We start from the raw sequence: 20,190 nt of genomic DNA, 5'->3' as shown, positions 1-20,190 counted from the left end.
GGCCGGATATCTTCTAGTTCCGGGAAGTGGTCAATGATAGCACGCATAGTCCCTCAAAAGAGTATGCAGTTGGCCATAAAAGTTTAGGAACCACGGAATCTCAGAATATGTTGCATTTCCAAGCAGCCTGTAACAGTCGCCAGTAAATCCGTACATCACAATATTTTTGCATATGTTAGTAGAGGCTGGAAATGCGCATGCCAGGCTGCCTTGTCAGCCTGCTGGAGATATTCAGCTTTTTTCCAGATGCCGTCGTCCATAAAACTTTTGTGGTCTACTGTACTTTGCAATGGTGTAGCAACGCAAAAACGACGTGCTTGCATCTGTTTAAATCTAAGAACCGGAATATGTGATCATTGTAATGCAACACGTCGAGCGTAGGAGAAACACCTTGAAGGGCACCCAAAAAGCCACTCCATCGCTGCGCATCTTCTCGGGGTGTTTCGTCCGCACTCAACATGTTCCAAGAGTGAAAAGCTGCTGCTGGTTGGTTTGAAGATACTTGTTCGAATACCTGCCTTTGTAATCTGTACTTTCAACACTACACTGTCTCCTACACTCTTCCACAACAAACTCTACCCTGAATTCAGGTTTCACGAGCTCACTTCATCGCAGACCTCGGCCCGGCTGAACCCACCACGGTGGCTTAGCGACTATGGTATTGCCCTGATAAGCACTAGGTCACGGGAACAAATCCCGGTCACGGCGGCCGCATTTCGATGGGGGCGAAGTGCGAAAGCACCCGTGTACTTAGATTTAGATCCATTTTGAAGAACCCCAGGTAGTCCAACTTATTTGTGTGTCACGACTTGTTGCTGGGCTGGCTGGTTCATCTTATTTCGAAGTGTTAAGACGCAACCAAGGACGATAAAAAGAGAACAGGACAGGAAAGAACGTCACTTGCAACTAGTTTTTTGAAAGCAGACAGGGGTCAAATTTATAGGATAAGGTGGCCTGATGCGCACGTACATTTGCACACATAACTCAAACTTCGCATCATTATTCAATCATACTTTGCAGAAACAGGCATTCAGTGCTGCGAAAAGCGACAACGTAGCGCTGACACAGATGTCAAGTTTCATAGCAATGAAATACGCGTCCAATAATTTGCGTGCCAGGGAATGTTTGCTTTTGCCAAAAATGCGGATATGGAAGACGTCTGCTTCACACGTGCAGGAATCGTAGTGAAAAAGTAAATGTGCATTAATCTTATTCTTAATTGGACAGCTCATGTTCCCTTGCCCTATCATTGATGCAAAGGCCTGTCTGGCCGATATAAAGTGGAATTTCGTACACGACACCGACCGCACAAGTCACATACGGCCTTGCATGATTTTTACCACAACGTTCAACTTCTGCGGGTCTGCGATGCGCGGGCACAAGCCAGCAAGCTTCCGTGGAGCCGAAAAAACAATAGGTAATATGTACCTACTGGCCACTTTCTTTGGATTGTAGCATGTAGCATATCCTCTAGAGCTCTTGAAGGGTCCTACTATGTCCATCACAACTGTATGGAAAGGGCTTTGCACTTCTCTCGTTTGTAGTAATCCATAAGTCAGCGACGTCGACGTCTTCATCCTCTGACAAAGGTTGCAGTCACACACCGTTTGACATCCGTGTAGAGCTTTCGCCAGAAGTACTTGGATCTCAGCGCTCCGAATGTTCTTCTGATGCCCATGTGACCACTGTACGTTCTTTCATGCATTTCTTGAACTGCCTTAGCCTGTCGCTGAGAAGGAAGACAGAGGTGAAATCGACTGCTGACCGGACCTTGATTTTACCTGTACAACACCTTCATTGTGCACGAAAAATTGCTTTGGGCCTGTTTTGGTTGCTGCTTGGTTCCTAAAGCACCATTAAAGAGATCGTGGACTTTAGCGCAGAATGCGTCCTGATCACAGTATCGCAGTGATGGATAGGATACCACAAGAATCCGCCTGTCTCTATAACAATGAGAGGCTCTCCTTGAGAGACGCTCCGGTGCGCTGTGCAGGATTGCTGATTTGTAGGTAACGTCAAAGTCGAGCTCCTGCAAAATCAGCGACCAACGGAGAAGACGTTGGTTACCTTCCGTCTTAGCGCAAAATACAGCAAAGGGCGTGGTGGTCACTGACAACTTGGAATTTGCGGCCTATCAAACATGGTCGCAACTGATCTAATGCCTATTTCACTGCAAGTACTTCCAGTTCCGTTGAAGAATATTTCAGTCTCTGCGCCTTCAAGTGCCATGCTCAGGTATAGCATTGGGCGATATCGTCGCTCTTCATCTTCTTGCAGCAACAGTCCTCCTAAGCCGAGACGAGTTGCGTCTGTGTGTACTTGCACCCCAAATTCTGGCTTCTCTGAGAATAGCTTGAGGACTGGCGGCTGGCACAAAGCGCACATTAATCTCTCAAGGTCACTTGCTGATCCTCTTCCCAGGAAAAAGCAGAATTCTTCTTAGGAGGGATCGTAGAGGCGCAGCGATAACGCTGTAGTTAGGGGTATACTTCTCGAACTATGACCTAAGCACCATGAATGAATGGACTTCTTGCACGGTTCGAGGAAGGCCGGAACACCTGAACAACTGCCAGTTTCGATGGGTGAGGACACACAACATATTTTGCGACAACATGCCAAAGGTAATGAATTGCAGTGCAAAAGAAGAAACACTTCTCCGGTTTAAACTTCAAAGCTGCTTTCTGGAACCTTGAAAAGATTTACCTCCGGTGCGAAACATGCTCTGAAAATGTCCGACTGAAGACTACGCTATCATCCATGTACACGAGGACATTGCCATACTTAATTCCATCAATGATTGTATCCGCATGGCTCGTTGACACGTGAAAGGAGCAACTCTAGGGCTAAACGGCATCCGTAGGAATTCATAAAGACCCCAAGGTGTAATGAAAGCCGTCTTGTGTATGTCTCTTGCATGCATGGCTATCTGGTAAAAACCAGACACGAAGTCCATGACAGAAAAGTACTTGCTCCCGGTGAGCGCCTGCAAGGCATCTACAATCCTTGGAAAGGGGTAAACAATATCTTCAGTAACTGCGTTGAGCCTTCGATAATCGACGCACATGTGCGTTGTCCCGTCTTTCTTCGCTACTAGGGCCAGCGGCAAAGCCCAAGGACTTCACGAAGGCCGGACCTATGTTGGCACCAATGAGGTCCTTGATCAGACTCTTCACAAGGTCCCGTTGCGCAGGAGACAATCTGTGAGGTGGTTGGGAGTTAGGCTTTGCATGCCCAGGATGGAATGCAATGTTGCTCCACTTTGCATGAGCCTACATCCGTACTTGATTGTGCCAAGCGAGCAGCATGCTGCGCCAACAACTCCTTCACGATGTGAAGCTCACTTGAGGATAACATTGTTCCAATGGTAAAGTTAACGCCACCAATTTAGATTGAGCGATGCTGCGGGTCAACAACTGCATAAGCTGATGGTTCATCAAGGTCCTCAGAAGAAGGCAAGCATGAAATTTGGGGGATTTGTTGACAGTCTTCCACAGAGAATTCCATGTCCTCTATTCCACTTGCTTCTTACACGACTCCAATTGTCATCTGAGATAGAAGCACGATAGTTTGGGATGAACAGTTCGTCAGCAAAACCCTGACTATTTTTTCAGAAGCATCTCCAAACATGGGCTCCACAATGACCGAATAGCGGTCGTACAAGAGCTTCGTCCCTGTGATTACCATCACACAATCTTTGTCTCTGGACATGCGATGCCAGTCCACTGGAACGAACTGCCGTGGTAAAGCAGGTAGTGCTTGCTCCCTAATGAGGTGGACCTTTTGTAACATCTGAGCAACAGACATGGCAAAGCTTTGCGAACCCCAGTCGATGATGGCTTCTGAAGCCCGTAGGAAGAGGTCGCCTAGAAGCACTCCGTCGTGAGGTAACCGCTTAACCACGACAAATTCATGCTGCAATGTATGGCCGTCGACTGTTACAACAGTATTGACTTGACTCAGTTTTCGAAGTGATGGCCGCTTGCTCCTACCAAACGCAGGGACGAAGGCCCAATGGTTAGCTTGAGTCTGCCAACCAGTGGCGCAGTAATCAAACTTTTCACAGCACCTGAGTCCAAGATGCCTTTAACCGTTTGTCCGTTGAGGATGACAGGAACGGGAAAAATATCCGCTTCTGTAGCACAAGACACCTGCTCAATCACTGATGACTGCTCGAGGGCATTGGCGTCACTAGTTGATCGTTTCCCTGCTCTTTTGGTCTGGTGGACTCAAATTCTTCCTGCAACTTCAAAAATTCCGCAGTTAGTGGCAGACGACACTGTGTGACAAAATGTCCGCTTCTAGAGCAATTCAAGCACAGTTTACGAATCCTGGAGGAATTCTCTTGTGATCTATTCAAAACACGCGGTGAATAATAAGCCGAATGCCTCGGAGGCAGCTTCGCTTTCGCATGTTCTCCTCGATGCAGGTTTTTCTGTGGCAGCTGATTCTCTGAGGAACCGCTCGACTCTATGCTCTCCTTGCGCTGATGATCCCGTGTGGACTTCCGAGACGAACGCTTTACCAAAACGAGGCGCTCCGCGGTCTGCGTTGTGGGAGCTTCAACCGTAACCAGAACTTTAATGTTTTCCTAGAAATTGCTGATCTGGTGGAAGCGCAGAAAAGAGTATATCATGTGATCCACTTTCTCAAAATTCTTGCCAAAGAAGTGTTTCTTGGCCTCGTCTGATACCGTAGCCATGATGACCTGACACTTCTTCCTTTGCAATACTGGATAATTACGTTATTCCATGAGGTGCAACTTGTGGTATGCGAAGTCTGTACACGACTCTCCAGCTCGTTGTGTAGCTGCGAACATTCGCCTGTGTTGTAACGGTGGCGCAACGCTTCCTGCACGTCAGCCCAAGTAGTGAGATTGGCCATCTTCACGTGGTGGCGCATCCATGTGGAATCTTAAGCCGGGAGCCTGGAGATAATGAAGGGTATCGCGACCTGTTCATGAGCGCTGTAGGTTCTGAACCGAAAATCAACTTGATGAAACCACGCGGTGACATCTTTCCCAAGATGCGGTAAGGAGCTAGCCGCGAAACTTGAAAGTCGGTCGCGAGCGTCTTCACCCGAGCCGTTAGAGACGCATGAAGTAGCTTCGTCATTAGCTTTGCTGCGCTGGTTTCCCGAGCCGCGTTGAAGATTTTCCACGCAACGCACGTCTCCGTACCCTTGCAGGATTCGGCGTACCAGTCCTCATGCGTTTTCGACTCCAAGCGCTCGACGCTTTCCACAATCGGAGCGAGTAAGTTGCAAAAGAAGTCGTGACTTGCCTGCAACTGCGGGTCAAGAGGTGGCGTTGGTGCGTGCACTTCCCTGGCGGCGTCGTGTCCCTCCGAAAACATTATATTCAGCCCTTCCAACTCGCGACAGTGCCGATCCACTTCGGTCCTGCTTCGGCACCTGCTTCGGACACAGCTGTCCTGTAGGCTTCCACACGGGCGGCGTCATCCAACTGTTCTAACACATCGATGGAACACTGGGCTGTCCCCATGTTGGGTTCGCGGAGGTGACGCTGTCCTGAAGTCAGTGGTTCGACCAAAGAAGCGCGTAGCGAGCGACATCCCCACATAAAAAAGGAATAAACGTCTTCGTAGCTCACCCCGAGTTGTTGGGCGCCAAATGTGACGTGCCTTTGTGGCCGTCGATTTCTTGGGTTCCGGGGTGGCGTGAAACGCATCCAGACACAGTGGAGACCAGGAACGTACTGCCTGATCCTTCTTCTTTATTGCTCGAGCGCCCTCCCCCTCACGAACGCGAGCTCGGCGCCGATCTTTGTTGTTTTCTCGATTACCGAGCTCCTACTACTACTTCAACATTTCATTACAAGTTTTTTAGGAAGTGGTCAGATTGGCCCCTTCTGCAACGAGGAGTAGTCAGAGCGAGCACATATGCATATATTTCATGGCTCTCGTATGTGTTTAAAGCCGAGTACAAAAGTTTAGAGGCCACAGCATCAGCAAAAAGAATAAATTACTTCTCGCACATGCAGCAGCAGAACGTGAAATTCTATTGATGCATGACGAAAGCTAAACAGGTGCATGTAGGCAGTACCACTTAGTTTCAGCCTTTATGTCTAAGCTGCGAAGAAGAAAAACCTTAAAGCGGCACCCCTGGTCTTTTAACTTTGGCACTCGTCTGTACCTACTATTATTCTTGATGTTCTTTGTGCAGCGCGCTGGAGCATTGCTTAGAGTAAACCAGTGGCAACCTGGTTGGCCAGCTTCTAAGAATGGAACAGCATATTTTGAAACCGAATAATACTAATGCTACTACATCTACTACTACTACTACTACTACTACTACTCCTACTACTACTACTACTACTACTACTAATAATAATAATAATAATAATAATAAGAATACTACTACTACTACTAATAATAATAATAATAATAATAATAATAATTTGTATTATTATTATTATTATTATTATTATTATTATTATTATTATTATTATTATTATTATTATTATTATTATTATTATTATTATTATTGCCTCTGGTTTATTCTCACTAAAGCAGTGTTCGTCATACTTGTCAACTCCGAAGCAGTGCCATGTGCGACAAGGGGCCCCCACAGTTCTTAGGGGATAAAACTTGGCACTTGCCAAGTAAGTTTGCAATTTTTTTCACAGCCTGTACGGAGACAGAGTTTGGCAGAAACAAATGTGAGAGGAACCTTGACATTTCGTGTTGAAGGCAAAAAAAGTAGATCCTAAAAGCTGATGATTTCTTCCCACCAGGCAGCCACTTTGTGATGACAACTATCTTCGCTGTCGTGTTGACGGAGCATCTCGTGCAAATGGAAGTCGCGCCAAACTCTCCGTTCTGGCAGAAGTTGATGCACGGCATCGCCATGGGCTCAGCCCTCACATTTTGCTTCTTCAACGTAGCGGACTCTTCGTCACTCCATTGGATTATCCTCATGTACATGTACGCCGGCATGCAAAACGCTGAGGCGCTCGTGGAATTCTCCAGGGAGTGGATTATCTCTGGGAAACCGTACCACGGCACGATTGCGATCAGCATTGTGGCCGGAGGATTCATCACAGGTGAGTGCGAAAAACTGCCGACGGACGTTCCAGCTAACATTGCAAGGGAGAAGCTTGGCAGGTGGACTTTATATTGGCGTTCTAATTCTAAAGCCAAATGTTTCAGCTGCCACTGCCTTATGTTTAGTGAAATATAGCATCAACATCGCATTTTATAGCGAAGCTGTCAAGAGATTTCTACGTTTCCGTCGACAAAACAGTCGACAAAAACTATTCCACGAATAGAAGTGACAAGTGCCTATCTCCATTGAACTTACGCATGCAAGACCCCCCCCCCCCCCCCCCCCGCCTGTACTCGTTTCAATAAATAAAAGCACGAAACGTGTGCGAAAACCACATGATAGATGACAAGGCGCGTTCGAACGATGCGAAGCACGTAGCGTTTGCCACATGCGCTTCCCGGTAACGATTGCGGTTGCACAAAGTGTATTTGCAGGGAAGCGGAAACTGTAGCATGCGGAACAGGGTGTAATGTCAGTAAACTTTGATATGTAAAAGAACCCGTTTGGAACCTAATTTCATTTCTGTTGTGATAGCGCTATGGCAAGATGGCGCATAGTTAGGACGCTCGAAGAGCAGCGTGAACATGTAGAGTGTCGACGCGAACAAGAACATCAATATGCACAACGGCGTCCTGCTCAGACTAGACAATTTGTTTGTCTTGTTGTCAATAATTTCATGTAGTGCATTGCTCAATCGTTCAAGGCTACGTCACATTGGTCTATCGGATCAGGTGATACCACAGCTTCGCTGGTCAACCACTTTCACGGCGTGTGTTGAGACCATTTTCTTTCGTGCACATAGTTTAATGAAGCTCGTGGAACATTGCAACTGTCATCACTATCAGCCTACATTTATGTCCACAGCAGGACGAAGGTCTCCCCTGCGATCTCCAATCACCCGTCTTGCATATGTACAATCAGCTTAAAGTGCAAAGTAAACAGTGGCTACTTACAATTGCTATGGCAGAACACCAGTATATGACCTGATTACACGGGTGAACTGACACGCTTTGTCTAGGAGAAATCGACAGTCACATTTAATATTTTTGTATCAATGTTTAACTGGGTCATTTTAGGATGGATCGGACTTCTGTTACTTTCTTTCTCAGGTAATAGTGTGTAACAAAACAGATGAATCAGTAAGGAAGGTAGGCACCCTTGTTTATTATCACTATTTCTTATTCAACCTTCCTTCTCTTCTACCTTACACTCCCTCTTTTAAGTTTCACCTCTCCTGGGTTGATTCACAGCTGCAACCTCCAATTTTCTACTGTTCATATACCGAACATATTTGCGTAAACAATGCTGCACACACGTCTTCACGGCTTGGAATGGACCAAAAATTGTTACGTTGGTTCCTGGAAGCCGTTTTCGGACAAACACAAGGTCGTTTAACTTGATGTCAGGTGTATGTCTACAATGAAATTTATTGAACTCAAGTTTCATTGCTTCGCGATATCCGCTGCGCTCTTCATATTTAGGTTGTTCCGTTAGCAGAACTTTGTCTGCATTGCGAAGTTCCTGGTCAGCGGGCAGTTTTTCACTTTACCATAGGCGGCGAATTGTGGGCTACGTTCAAGGCTTGTCGTCTGTGCCCTGTTATGGCGTACAACGGCTGCTTCTAAACAGCACTTTCATCCACTTCAGAATTTTGGATACAATCAAAAAAATGCTTTACGACATGAATAACTCTCACCTTCAATGTATTGTATTGAGGGTGATCTGTAGATTGGTGTCGCAGCGTGACCCAGTTACTGTCGACCCACTGCTAGGGTTCGTTGTTCATGAATGTACTTCCATTGATAGAAACTACGACTTACAATTTCAAAAGATATGCTCGGTTGAGGAGGGCAAGAACACTATACCTATAATGTTTTCCAGGGCGTGCAGCTGCGATTTTTGTGCACTGGCCGATTGCCACAAGAAATGACTTTGCTTTGCACACACTTTTGCTTTTCTATTTTAACTTGGGAAAGTCTACATAAATTACTTCAACCCGTGTGTCCAATTGGAACGGCAATACGAACTCGTCCAGTCATGCGCGGTAGTTCGACTGATTAAGCTGGTACAACTGGCACGACCCAACATTGTTGTCTTCATCTCTCTTTATATTCGTCCACATGAACATCTGCAGATGTTTATAATAGTTTCTCCAGAAAGCATCATGACCACTAGGATCGGGGCTCCAGAATGTCATGGCACATGTGGAACAATTTCGGAATGAGGGTCTCCAGCACAACGAACCTTCCATTGTTCAACTGTGGATCTCTGCATCGTTTCCAGGGTTTCGTCCACTTTAGCACTAAATGTGCTAAGTCGAGCGGCAATCTGAATAACATCTCTGCATTGGTGAATCCACTACCTTCACGGTGGAACACCTGGAGATCGCTCATCCAGCGCGCCAGCTATCCACTTGGTCCCGACAGACTGAGATAGGTCAGGGTCTGATGGTGCGTATATAGCGTGAAATTTCTCCCGTGTATCTAACGGTGGAAATTATCGCACTGCCATGAGGGTGGCAATGCCCTCTTCTTCTTACACATAACGCCTTGTGAACGTCGAGGCTAAGGAGAGCCTTAGCGTCCGAGAAGGTGGGTTGGTCGAGGCGGTCACGATGGAGTTGCAAGAGGACGTCTTGCGTGAAGAGCTGGGGGCCGAAGTCAATCATGGTGTCGGGAAGGAGGTGGTAAGCGTCCACGTACGTTTTCTAGTGAGCTAGGACGACGTGTTCCATGAGCTTGCCGACGCATGAAGTTAGGGAGGTGGGCCGGATATTCTCGATTGTGAGTTGCTTGCCCGGCTTGGGGATGAAAGCCACGCGAGCGTCTTTCCGCGACTAGGGGAGGTTGCCGGAGCGCCAGCACTCATTCAAGAACGAAGTGAGGGCCACGACCGAAGGGGCGTCAAAATTTCGGAGGAGTTTGTTGGGGATGCGATCTGGACCGGGGGCGGAGGTGGTGCGGAGCTTTTGCAGAGCCGCGTAGACTTCCACTTCCATAATATCGGCGTCCAGTTCGGCGTTGGGGGCCCCGGAATTGGACGCGAGAGGAGGAGAAGAGGAGCCCGGGGGCGGCCGCTGGAGGTACTTGGTGGCCAGGTCTGCTATCAGCGGCGGAGTATCGCCGGGGTAGTTCCAGACCACGCGTTGCAATTGTTGCCTAGCGACCGACTTGGCGGACGCGGAGTCTAGGAGGTGGCGGAGGAGATGCCACGACTGCTTGCAGCCGAACTGACCGGAGAGCCCCGAGCAGAGCTGCTCCCACTGTTCGCAGGCAAGCATGGTGGTGTGATGCTCGAACTCGCGATCGACGTAGGCGATACGATAGCGCAGGCGACGGTTGTGACGCTGTTTATGCCAACGTTTAACGAGAACCGTGCGAGCGGCCCATGGGTGGGCGAGGGGGGAGTCAATTGGCGGATGGTCCTCCGTGGTGGGGATCGAGGTGGTGACCCCGTCGAGATCCGCCAGTAGCTGGTCGGTCCACGTGAAAAGGTCCTCGACGTCGGGGGCGGCAGAGTGCAGCCGGCGTGCTCGGAAGGTGTCCCAATCCCTATAGCGGGTCGGGTGCGGGCGCGGCTTGCACGGGGAGGTGCGGACTTGTATGGCGAGGACGTAATGGTCGCTGCCCAGGGACTGATGCGTATTGCACCAGCGCGCGTCGTGCACGTAGCGGCAGAAGCTGAGGTCCGGGGTGGTGTCGTGGCACACGCTGTTGGCGATGCATGTGGGTTGCGTGGGGTCGGTGAGCAGGGAGAGGTGGAGGTCGTGTGCGAGCTGCCACAGCCTCGTGCCAGGGCCATCGGCCTTGGGGTAACCCCAGTCCGGATGCTTGACCTTGAACTCGCCGAGAACGCGGAGGGGGGACTTGGCTGCTCTCGCTGCAGCGGCACGGCGCAGGGCAAGGAGAGACAAGTCTTTGGTGACGCGTGGGGGGGGGTGTAAACGTCGAGAATAAAGACAGGGTTGTTCACGTTGTTGAGGTAGGACCTCGAGAAAGACGTGGTGGACCGTAGGGGAGGGTAGATCGGCTCGATTGACCGTGAGCGTCCGCCGAGTGAGGACGGCCGTGACGGGATGGGGCTGAAGATGATGAGCAACTTGGTCGTGGGCGACGTAACCCGAGAGGGAAACGGTGGCGTGAGTCTCCAGTAGTACGATGACGTCTGGAGAGACCGAGGGGTCCAGTCGTTGAAGGTGTAGAAGGAGGTGGCTACGCTTGGGGCGAAAACCACGGCAGTTCCACTACCAAACGATCACGACGGAGCGGTCAGCCATGATTAATAGCGGAAGCAATAGGTGTCGCCTCGGCCCTCGCAGGCCTTAGACATACCCCGTTGGATCGCTCCCGCTAGTAGGCAACTTCACATGAACACTTGTAATCTTACACATAAACAGCAAAATTGTTCCTATAACGCATGGTTGTTTACATCGGCTGTATAGAGCCCGCAGCGTAAAATATTTCACGTGTTCAGCAACTTAGCATATTCGTTATCAATTAGAAGACAATAATTCACGTCATGGTAGAAATACGTCTCAGTCGATTTCGTTTTCTTTCTTTCTTTCTGTTTGAATTAGTGTTTGATGTTGCGCCAGAAATATAAAAATATGCATATTTGATAAATGTCTACAGGAAAATATTTGACGTGTAGCGTCTGCAAGCGGTGTGATTGCACACAGTCACCATGAGGCCGCTGAACTTTGGCCTCCTCCAGTGTCTGTGAATCTGCATTTATTACCACGCCTCTTTCTATGGTGGCAGGGGTGATCGCCATGGTCTTACACAAACGGCTGTTCAATCCGGTCTGCACAGTATACCTGTTCCCCAGCAGAGTTTCCCAGATGAAAAGAGCAGAGCCACAGCAGGTAAGCCAGCCTGTGACGAATCGTTGGATGACCTTTGACAGCATGGAATACAGTGTTGGTAACCTAGCAAGAAGGTCGCTAAATTTAACGAGTTTTACTCACTTTAACAGTTTGGGCTTTTAGATTCAAAGTGACATGTTTATCGACGCATCTAACCTGTGAATTGTCCTGGTAAATTGTCCCCAGAGTACTTTGGCTATGCTTAGTGCGTAGCACCAACCATTTGCTGCGAATGATATACACCCACCATTTATTGCTGCTTCTAAACACGGAATCATAAGCAAGCCGTCTGGGACATCAAATATGCTATTCTAGGCAAAACACAGTATTGTATTCTGAAAGCCTTTAAGAAAATAAGACTGTTCAATCCCCACCGCGAGGTGTAATTAAAACTTTAAAGCTTTAGTTTAAAATACCATATGGAAGAGAAAGATGTGGGAAGCAATGGAACATAAAAGAGACCTAATTCCTATCAAGTCGTCATTATCGATTTCTGAGTTCCCGCTAAACATACATTGTTCTGGGAAGCCACCTTGTGACCTTACGAAAAAAAATAAATGTAGGTTACCAGCAAGAACGAATCCCCGCCTATATTTACCTGTAAGCAGAACAATTCTGTATGAAAAAGCTTCAGGTGACCTCTAATTTATCTTACGTTTGGCGCATTAGTCCTAAAACTCCAATGGGGTGGTAAAAAGGTTTCTTATCGGAAGAAAAAAAATACAGGCTTTCATACCTCTTTCGCAATGTGCATTATCTTAGCTATTTAAATGCATACTTACTTTGCATCTTATATTCATCTGCTGACATTTCTTAGCTGGATGTTTTATTGCTTGTGAAATACTCTTCTTAGTTTTATGTTTTATTGCTTCTGAAAAATTACGTTGTACGGCGCTTTTGTACTTACTTCTGAATCAAATATGTGCCTTCATCAGAAGTGGCAATACCTACGCAGCTATTAAATTGATGCACTAAATTAATAATAATGACTTTCTCACATACGCACTTTGCGAAATTTAACAGGAAGCTTTAGCTCGGGGCTCCTATATAAATTTAGGTTAAAAGTGAAATCCTGTTTTTCGGTATCACTACACCGAACATCACGAGGTTTGTTACATTTAAAAGAGAAAGTTTCAATGTAGTGACTGCCAGATGCGGATTTTTATTCTTGTAGTTTCCAATTAAAACTGTTGAATATAGCAAAATTTTTAGAAACGAAAGTATTAGGTTTACAACTCTGAAACAGAAATTGCTATAAAAATTCTGTAAAATGTTTCTAATATTGCATTTAAAGCGGACAAAACAAATTTATTTTACAGTCCTGTGAAATATATTACTAATTTCTGAGCAGGCGATTTTTGAAACAATTGTAACCATTTGAACGATTATACCTTTGCTGCGACTATTATATCAAACTTGTCTGATTTAGATGATCTAACGGATGCAGTTTATATAAATGCGATATACTTTTTATGTGGAGTCAAGTTTTGTAAACATTGTGCCTTTGATTTTTTTTCACGCTCACTAATTTTCGGCAATTCTTGTAAAAAAATCAAGCCCTAAATCAAGGTTCCGCTTCTTACAGCCAATTTAATTATACGTTCTCTCTCCATCGTAACACATTTCAATAAAATTGGTTGAGAGGTTATCTCGAAAATGCATTTCTGCTTTTTATAAACATTTTAATGGGTAGCATTGGAGTTAGCACCGCACTAAAGCTTCTCATAAGTCGAGCAGTAATAAAATAAAGTCTGCTTAGCAGCAATTTTTTTACTCGATTAGCGCTCAACCTCATGTTCGCGATTATAGCATGTTCCCAGAAGTGAGTAATTATGTAGGTAATTAGTGAACATTTTTAATTATCTACACGGAGGACATTGCAATTTATCGTGCAAGTACTATCTGCATTTTCAGGCAATTCAAGCAGGTCACGCGATGCTACATGGGGTTAAAAGAAAACCTTGGTAATAAAGAAAAACAGAACTCCTTCTATATCGCCAAGGGGATACTCTATCAACATTAGCTATGTATGATAGTGTCTTCTTGGGCGAGTTGGCACATGGTTATGGCACATAGCACATGGCACATGGTACAATGTGGAACGCAGTACATGGCGCCTATATTTTTGTCATTCTCTTTCTTGAGGGCTTTTCGAATTACTTTCTGGTTACTTACATTTCCCTGCTGAAATAAGCATTACCTGACCCAGAGCCATTCTTCTACCGAGCTTGGAGGACACTGTTCGTTGGCCACTTTGGAGATGTACTTAGTCTTGACAAATAAACCCTGGCCATGTGCACTTTTTTCCACTGTACGAAAAAAAATACAGTAATCTCACTTTACAACTTCTATATGGGATGTATTCAACCAAGTAAAGCTGCCTTCGTATACTGCACGTTATCTGGCTTACCACACGGGTTAAAACTGAGGCGCAATAAACAAAGCTACAAACGCAACATATTTGATGTGCCTGTCTCAATGCAGCATGTCACAGCAGTGAGTTGCCTGCAACTACTACTGTCCTTTCCCTGCTTTTTGGCGCGTTACTGGCTGAAAGATCAGGATCTCCTCAATTATTTTCATAAAAAATGATCAACTCATTTTGATTATAAAAATAATTGGAGTTTTTTTTCTTTTCTTATATCCATCACGCCTATAAGTGTGCAGTGAGATGTGTGTCAGAAGACTATTGTCTGTGATAAACATATCTTCGCTCCGGCAAATTTTGCCACTAAAATATCTGACAACCCCATTAACGCGCTACCATTCAGAGCGACCTTGGTAAATAAATGAACACGACGTCCATCCTTCGGATTTTGCAGCGAAATGAAGAAATAATGTGTAGATGTGTAGAGTAAACTATACAGTGTGAATAAACTTACTTTTCAATCCTTGTGAACCTATATTGGCTTCCTAATACGTAACCGAAATTAACAGAAAATGTCGCATGAGATAAGTGATGCAACAAACTGTAGGTTGGGTATGAAGTAATGCAGATATCGCAGTTCTGTACGCAATTGTTAGAACATCTATAGGGGGCAGATATGATACGTATGAGTTTAGAGCTTACGTAGAGTTCCTCCAATGTTCAGGAAGGTTTTGCCAAATTACCATGTAGATATTATTGATATATGTCATATACACCAGGAGGTTTTAGCCAAATTACCATGTAAATATTATTGATAAATGTCATATACATCAAACTTGTTCGCTTCAAGTTTCTGAATGGGTGCAGATGGCAGAACAATGATAATGTTATCTTTCATTTTGTTCTAGTTGCATAGTTGTAAGCGCGATGCTTCAGATTATTGTTTTAATTTAGCGATTATCTGCAATTTCTAAACAAATTCATGGCCTAAATCCACATTTGTTTTCAACATTCCGTATATTTCAACTGTTTATTATAAAACTCGATGCAGTCTATGCACGCCGATTGAAGGGATTTTTCGCTACCATACATTTAGAGAACAATTTCTCTTCAGCTTCCCCTTAAATGTTATTGGCATATAGCCACTTCGGCAAAAGTACCGCTGTTGGTTACCGCTTACGGAAGTATGTTCTTAGATCAGGTAAGCTCAATGCGGTATATCGGCAAGACAAACAATTTGTTTGACGATGTCGTTTGACCACCAACACCATACGTGCAGCATAAACCAACACCGTCAACACATCCCTTGTCATGTATTGTGCATGGTTAAGTGCAATGCTGATTTATGGATACATTTGTGGACGTGTACACCGATGCACGTGAAACCGGCCAAACGTGGCGTGTTAAACCTATGACTGGGTGCTAAAGCGGCGTACTGCATCTGACAAAAAATAACTCTGTTTACTGCAGGTCGGAGACCTCCTCAGAAGCGTTGAAATAGCAAGCCACACCGATCACAGCTTAAGCGAGCGAACGCCACTGGCTGATCGAAGCTGTTGACAAGACGTTCCATAGGGCGGCAACACAAATTCGAGTGCGTCCAGTAGAGTACGGGTGTTGCACAATGGTTTAATTTATGACTTTCTTTTTTATTTGTAAAATTGTGTTCATGTGTTTGTGCATTTAGGGCTTGCAGCATCGTACAGATATTTGCTATTTCAGGATTACGAGATCGACCTGCTGTAATGGGACATTAGATTTGACAGTGAGTTTATATGCGGAAATATGTCTACAGTGGGCGGTCCTTCGTGTTCCACACATTTATAGTTCAAGAGGCACGCCTGAGGTATATACTATTTTTCAAACTTCAAGATCTTATAACTCTACGCATGTGTCAAGCCTGGAATGGCACATAGGCTTAAAACTGTGACCTTGGTTTAATAGGCACTCAATGAAGTATTAGGCAAACATCGTTTGGTGGCACACACCAACGACATGTCGAATAACAATTTTCTTACCAGCTCGTGATAAAAACAGGAGGTAAAATCGCAGGTCGTATGGCCAGGCCAGCTTAAAATCTTGCAGGTCGGGCATACCCTAACCTCGCACTGTTACACAGAATCTATCCAGAGACTCAATCGTCCAATGTTTACGAGCTGTGCTCAGACCTAGCTAAGTTGTAACACATGCTCTGGTGGTGCCCCGCGTTACGCGACGGCGACGGCGTCACATCTTCCAAATGGGAGGCGTCCCGAAGCAACCCCGATCTTGAGGCACAGCTATGGGCTGTCCATCAAGTCCACGACGCAACAGAGATGCTCGGGCTTTCTCTACCGACGTGGGGGCGGCCCGGTACGCGCTGACGCTCGTTCTGAAGGACCTCAATAAAGCTTCATCATACCATACTATACCATAGAGCACTGCACGGGCCCGGGCCGGCCCGAAAGCCCGGGCCCAGCCCGGCCCGCGGGCCGGGCCAGGCCGTCCGAAGCGTTTGTCGGCGGGCTCGGGCCGGGCCCAGGCTTAAAGCCGCGGGCCCGGGCCGGGCTCGGGCTTGAGGCCGCAGGCCCGGGCCGGACTCGGGCTTGAAGCCACGGGCCCGGGCCAGACTCATTGAAATGCCCAAGTAGGCCTTCGAACACACGCGACTGTTATGCATTGCATGGTTCAATGCATTCTGTGCCAAGCTGAAGTGACACGTGCAAGATGACTGTCATCATCATCATCAGCCTATATTTATGTCCACTGCAGGACGAAGGCCTCTCCCTGCGATCTCCAATTAACCCTGTCTTGCGCTAGCTGATTCGAATTTGCACCTGCGAATTTCCTAACTTCATCACCCCACCTAGTTTTCTGCCGTCCTGGACTGCGCTTCCCTTCTCTTGGTATCCATTCTGTAGCTCTAATGATCCATCGGTTATCCATCCTACGCATTACATGGCCTGCCCAGCTCCATTTTCCCCGCTTAAAGTCAACTGGAATATCGGTTATCCCCGTTTGTTCTCAGATCCACCCCGCTCTCTTGACTGTATATCTTATCAGATGACTATATCTTATCAAAGAAAATAGTAAAACAGATGAAGTTCTCATTTTTAACTGCGGAGTTGTTTCTGCCGGGCCTAATGTGTCCGCTGAATCCAAAAATATGGGCCGATCCTGGCAGCAGTGCAGAAAGGGTCCAAGAGCAATGGCACATACACCTGTGAACTAGCGAAGCTGAGCCTGGTTAAGTCTAGCTAAGAATGGTGGGGACTAATAGCCTATCGATAAGAAATTGATAGCCAATCAATAGCTAGTCGATAATCGATCAATAATCAATAAATTCCCGAAAATGCTGGGGATGACTTTAGCCTAGCCCAAATACGCGGCCAATATCTTACGATAGCCAATCGACAGCCAATCAATAGCTAATCGATAATGGATGAATAATCAATAAATTTGGATAACTTGGTAGTGCTTAGCCTATCCCAAATACGTGGCCAATATCTTGCAATAGACTATCGATAGCCAATCAATAGCTAATCGATAATCAATCAATAATAAATAAATTCCGGGAAATGCTAGGGATGACTTGGTAGTGCTTCATCATCATCAACATCATCATCATCATCAGCCTATATTTTTATGTCAACTGCAGGACGAAGGCCTCTCCCTGCGATCTCCAATTACCCCTGTCTTGCGCTAGCGTATTCCAACTTGCGCCTTCAAATTTCCTAACTTCATCATCCCATCTGGTTTTCTGCCGACCTCGGCTGCGCTTCCCTTCTCTTGGTGTCCATTCTGTAACCCTAATGGTCCACCGGTTATCCATCCTACGCATTACATGGCCTGCCCAGCTCCATTTCTTCCGCTTAATGTCAACTAGAATATCGGCTATCCCCATTTGTTCTCTGATCCACACCGCTCTCTTCCTGTCTCTTAACGTTAGTCGTAAGATTTTTCGTTCCATCGCTCTTTGTGCGGTCCTTAACTTGTTCTCGAGCTTCTTTGTTAACCTCCAAGTTTCTGCCCCATATGTTAGCACCGGTAGAATGCAATGATTGTACACTTTTCTTTTCAACGACAGTGGTAAGCTCCCAGTCAGGATTTGGTAATGCCTGCCGTATGCACTCCAACCCAATTTTATTCTTCTGTAAATATCTTTCTCGTGATCAGGGTCCCCTGTGAGTAATTGACCTAGATAAACGTACTCCTTTACAGACTCTAGAGGCTGACTGGCGATCCTGAATTCTTGTTCCCTTGCCAGGCTATTGAACATTATCTTTGTCTTCTGCATATTCATCTTTAACCCAATTCTTACACTTTCTCGATTAAGGTCCTCAATCATTTGTTGTAGTTCGTCTCCATTAGTACTGCTTAGCCTAGCCCAAAAGCCAGGACTAGCCAGGTGCCCATCATCTCCGCTGTCTCTTTAGCATTGCGCCGCCAGTGCAAGCTACGCTAATTTTTTTTTCTTTTCCGCAAAAACGAATATTGTTTCCGCGTAAGGAAAAATAAATTATACAAAGAACCACTCCTGAAACCATTTCCATGTTACCGCTTTTGCGATCGCACTATTACCAATTTCGATACTATGGCATTATTTTAGCGCTAAGGCCAGTTACTTTTGTGCTTCAATGCATAAAACAGCGTTTTCCTCAAAATGTTAACTGGAACGCCCATCAATTTCGTCGGACACTTTGAAAATTAATATATCGAAACGATTCAGTCCTGAGAATTCGTTCCAAGTGGATACGCCTTGCGAACTCAGCGGCTATAATTCGTAGATTGAAAGATGTGCCGTAAAATAATTCAAAAGTTAATTCCCGTAATTATGTTAAATATTCAATTAGGCGTTTTGACCATCCATTAGGCCATCCATGTCAGAATTAGCTTGGAACTACATAAAACAATTAGCACCCTTAGAGCGTCGTCGCATTAATGCGAACACAAGAAATCCTGAGATGTGGTCAATTCCATACTTCAGAACACTATATAAGCATCAGTCGTTAATACATTAGCTACCATTCACTTTGAACAGACACAAAAACGGCGGTAATTTCAGTAAGAAAGAACTCAGCTGAAACTTTGGTCGCTTGTAGTGTATCTGATGTTATTATTATTGTGCCTTTGTGTATGGTTCTGAGTATATAATGTAAAGCCTCCTTCGTTTTCTTAGCAAATGTTGATCTTGTAAAATTCAGGCTCATGCTATGTTGTATAGGTGGTGTTGCGTTGTTTTGTATAGCTAGTACTGTTATTGTAGTGTTGTTTAAAATGCATTCTGTTAAAACTTTTTCCAATTCTGTTAACTCGCCCTGACGCAAATATTCGTTGTGTTTCCGTTCATAGCTACTTCGTCAATGAGGAATTCCAGCGACAGCTGGAAATATATGTGAATTATGGTGCATGTGTGCACACTGTTTGCTGTACTATTGCCTTGCCGGCTCTCTTGGGTCACGTCAAGCCACATCATCATCATCAGCATCAGCATCATCATCATCATCAGCCTATTCATGTCCACTGCAGGACGAAGGCCTCTCCCTGTGATCTCCACTTACCCCTGTCTTGCGCTAGCTGATTCCAACTTGCACCTGCAAATTTCCTAACTTCATCATCCCATCTGGTTTTCTGCCAACCTCGACTGCACTTCCCTTCTCTATATATCTATTCTGTAACCCTAATGGTCTGCTGGTTATCCATCCTACGCATTACATGGCCTGCCCAGCTACATATGTACATATGCCAAGCTACATATGTAGCTTTTAGTCCCAAATTACCGTCCAGCATGTAAACTGGACAATAAATTGATTTGATTTGATTGATTTCGTGGGACACATTGAAAGCTATTATCTCGAAACTGGTTTAGTCCTGAGAATTCGTTCCAAGTGGATACGCCTTGCGAACTCGGCGGCTA

The 20,190-nt window shown here is 45.7% G+C and overlaps 1 protein-coding gene across 2 annotated transcripts in view; it reads left to right on the top strand.

The window, feature by feature from the left end:
- LOC119466238 (XK-related protein 7-like) overlaps positions 1-20,190 on the top strand; it is a 169,618-nt gene that overhangs the window by 63,690 nt on the left and 85,738 nt on the right. The window contains exons 5-7 of one of the 2 annotated variants that reach the window (XM_037726718.2): positions 6,752-7,060; positions 11,823-11,926; positions 15,765-15,920. In XM_037726718.2, the coding sequence (XP_037582646.2) occupies positions 6,752-7,060; positions 11,823-11,926; positions 15,765-15,854 (503 nt within the window). In that variant the 3' untranslated portion in view covers positions 15,855-15,920. Of the gene's footprint in view, positions 1-6,751; positions 7,061-11,822; positions 11,927-15,764; positions 15,921-20,190 lie in introns of those variants that run through there. The other variant, XM_049656837.1, reaches the window with a different exon arrangement.

Source organism: Dermacentor silvarum, chromosome 10 (genome assembly GCF_013339745.2).
Source record: "Dermacentor silvarum isolate Dsil-2018 chromosome 10, BIME_Dsil_1.4, whole genome shotgun sequence".
NCBI classification, from domain to species: domain Eukaryota; kingdom Metazoa; phylum Arthropoda; class Arachnida; order Ixodida; family Ixodidae; genus Dermacentor; species Dermacentor silvarum.
Note: the sequence above shows the minus strand (reverse complement) of the source record. Positions and strands in the feature narration are given on the sequence as shown.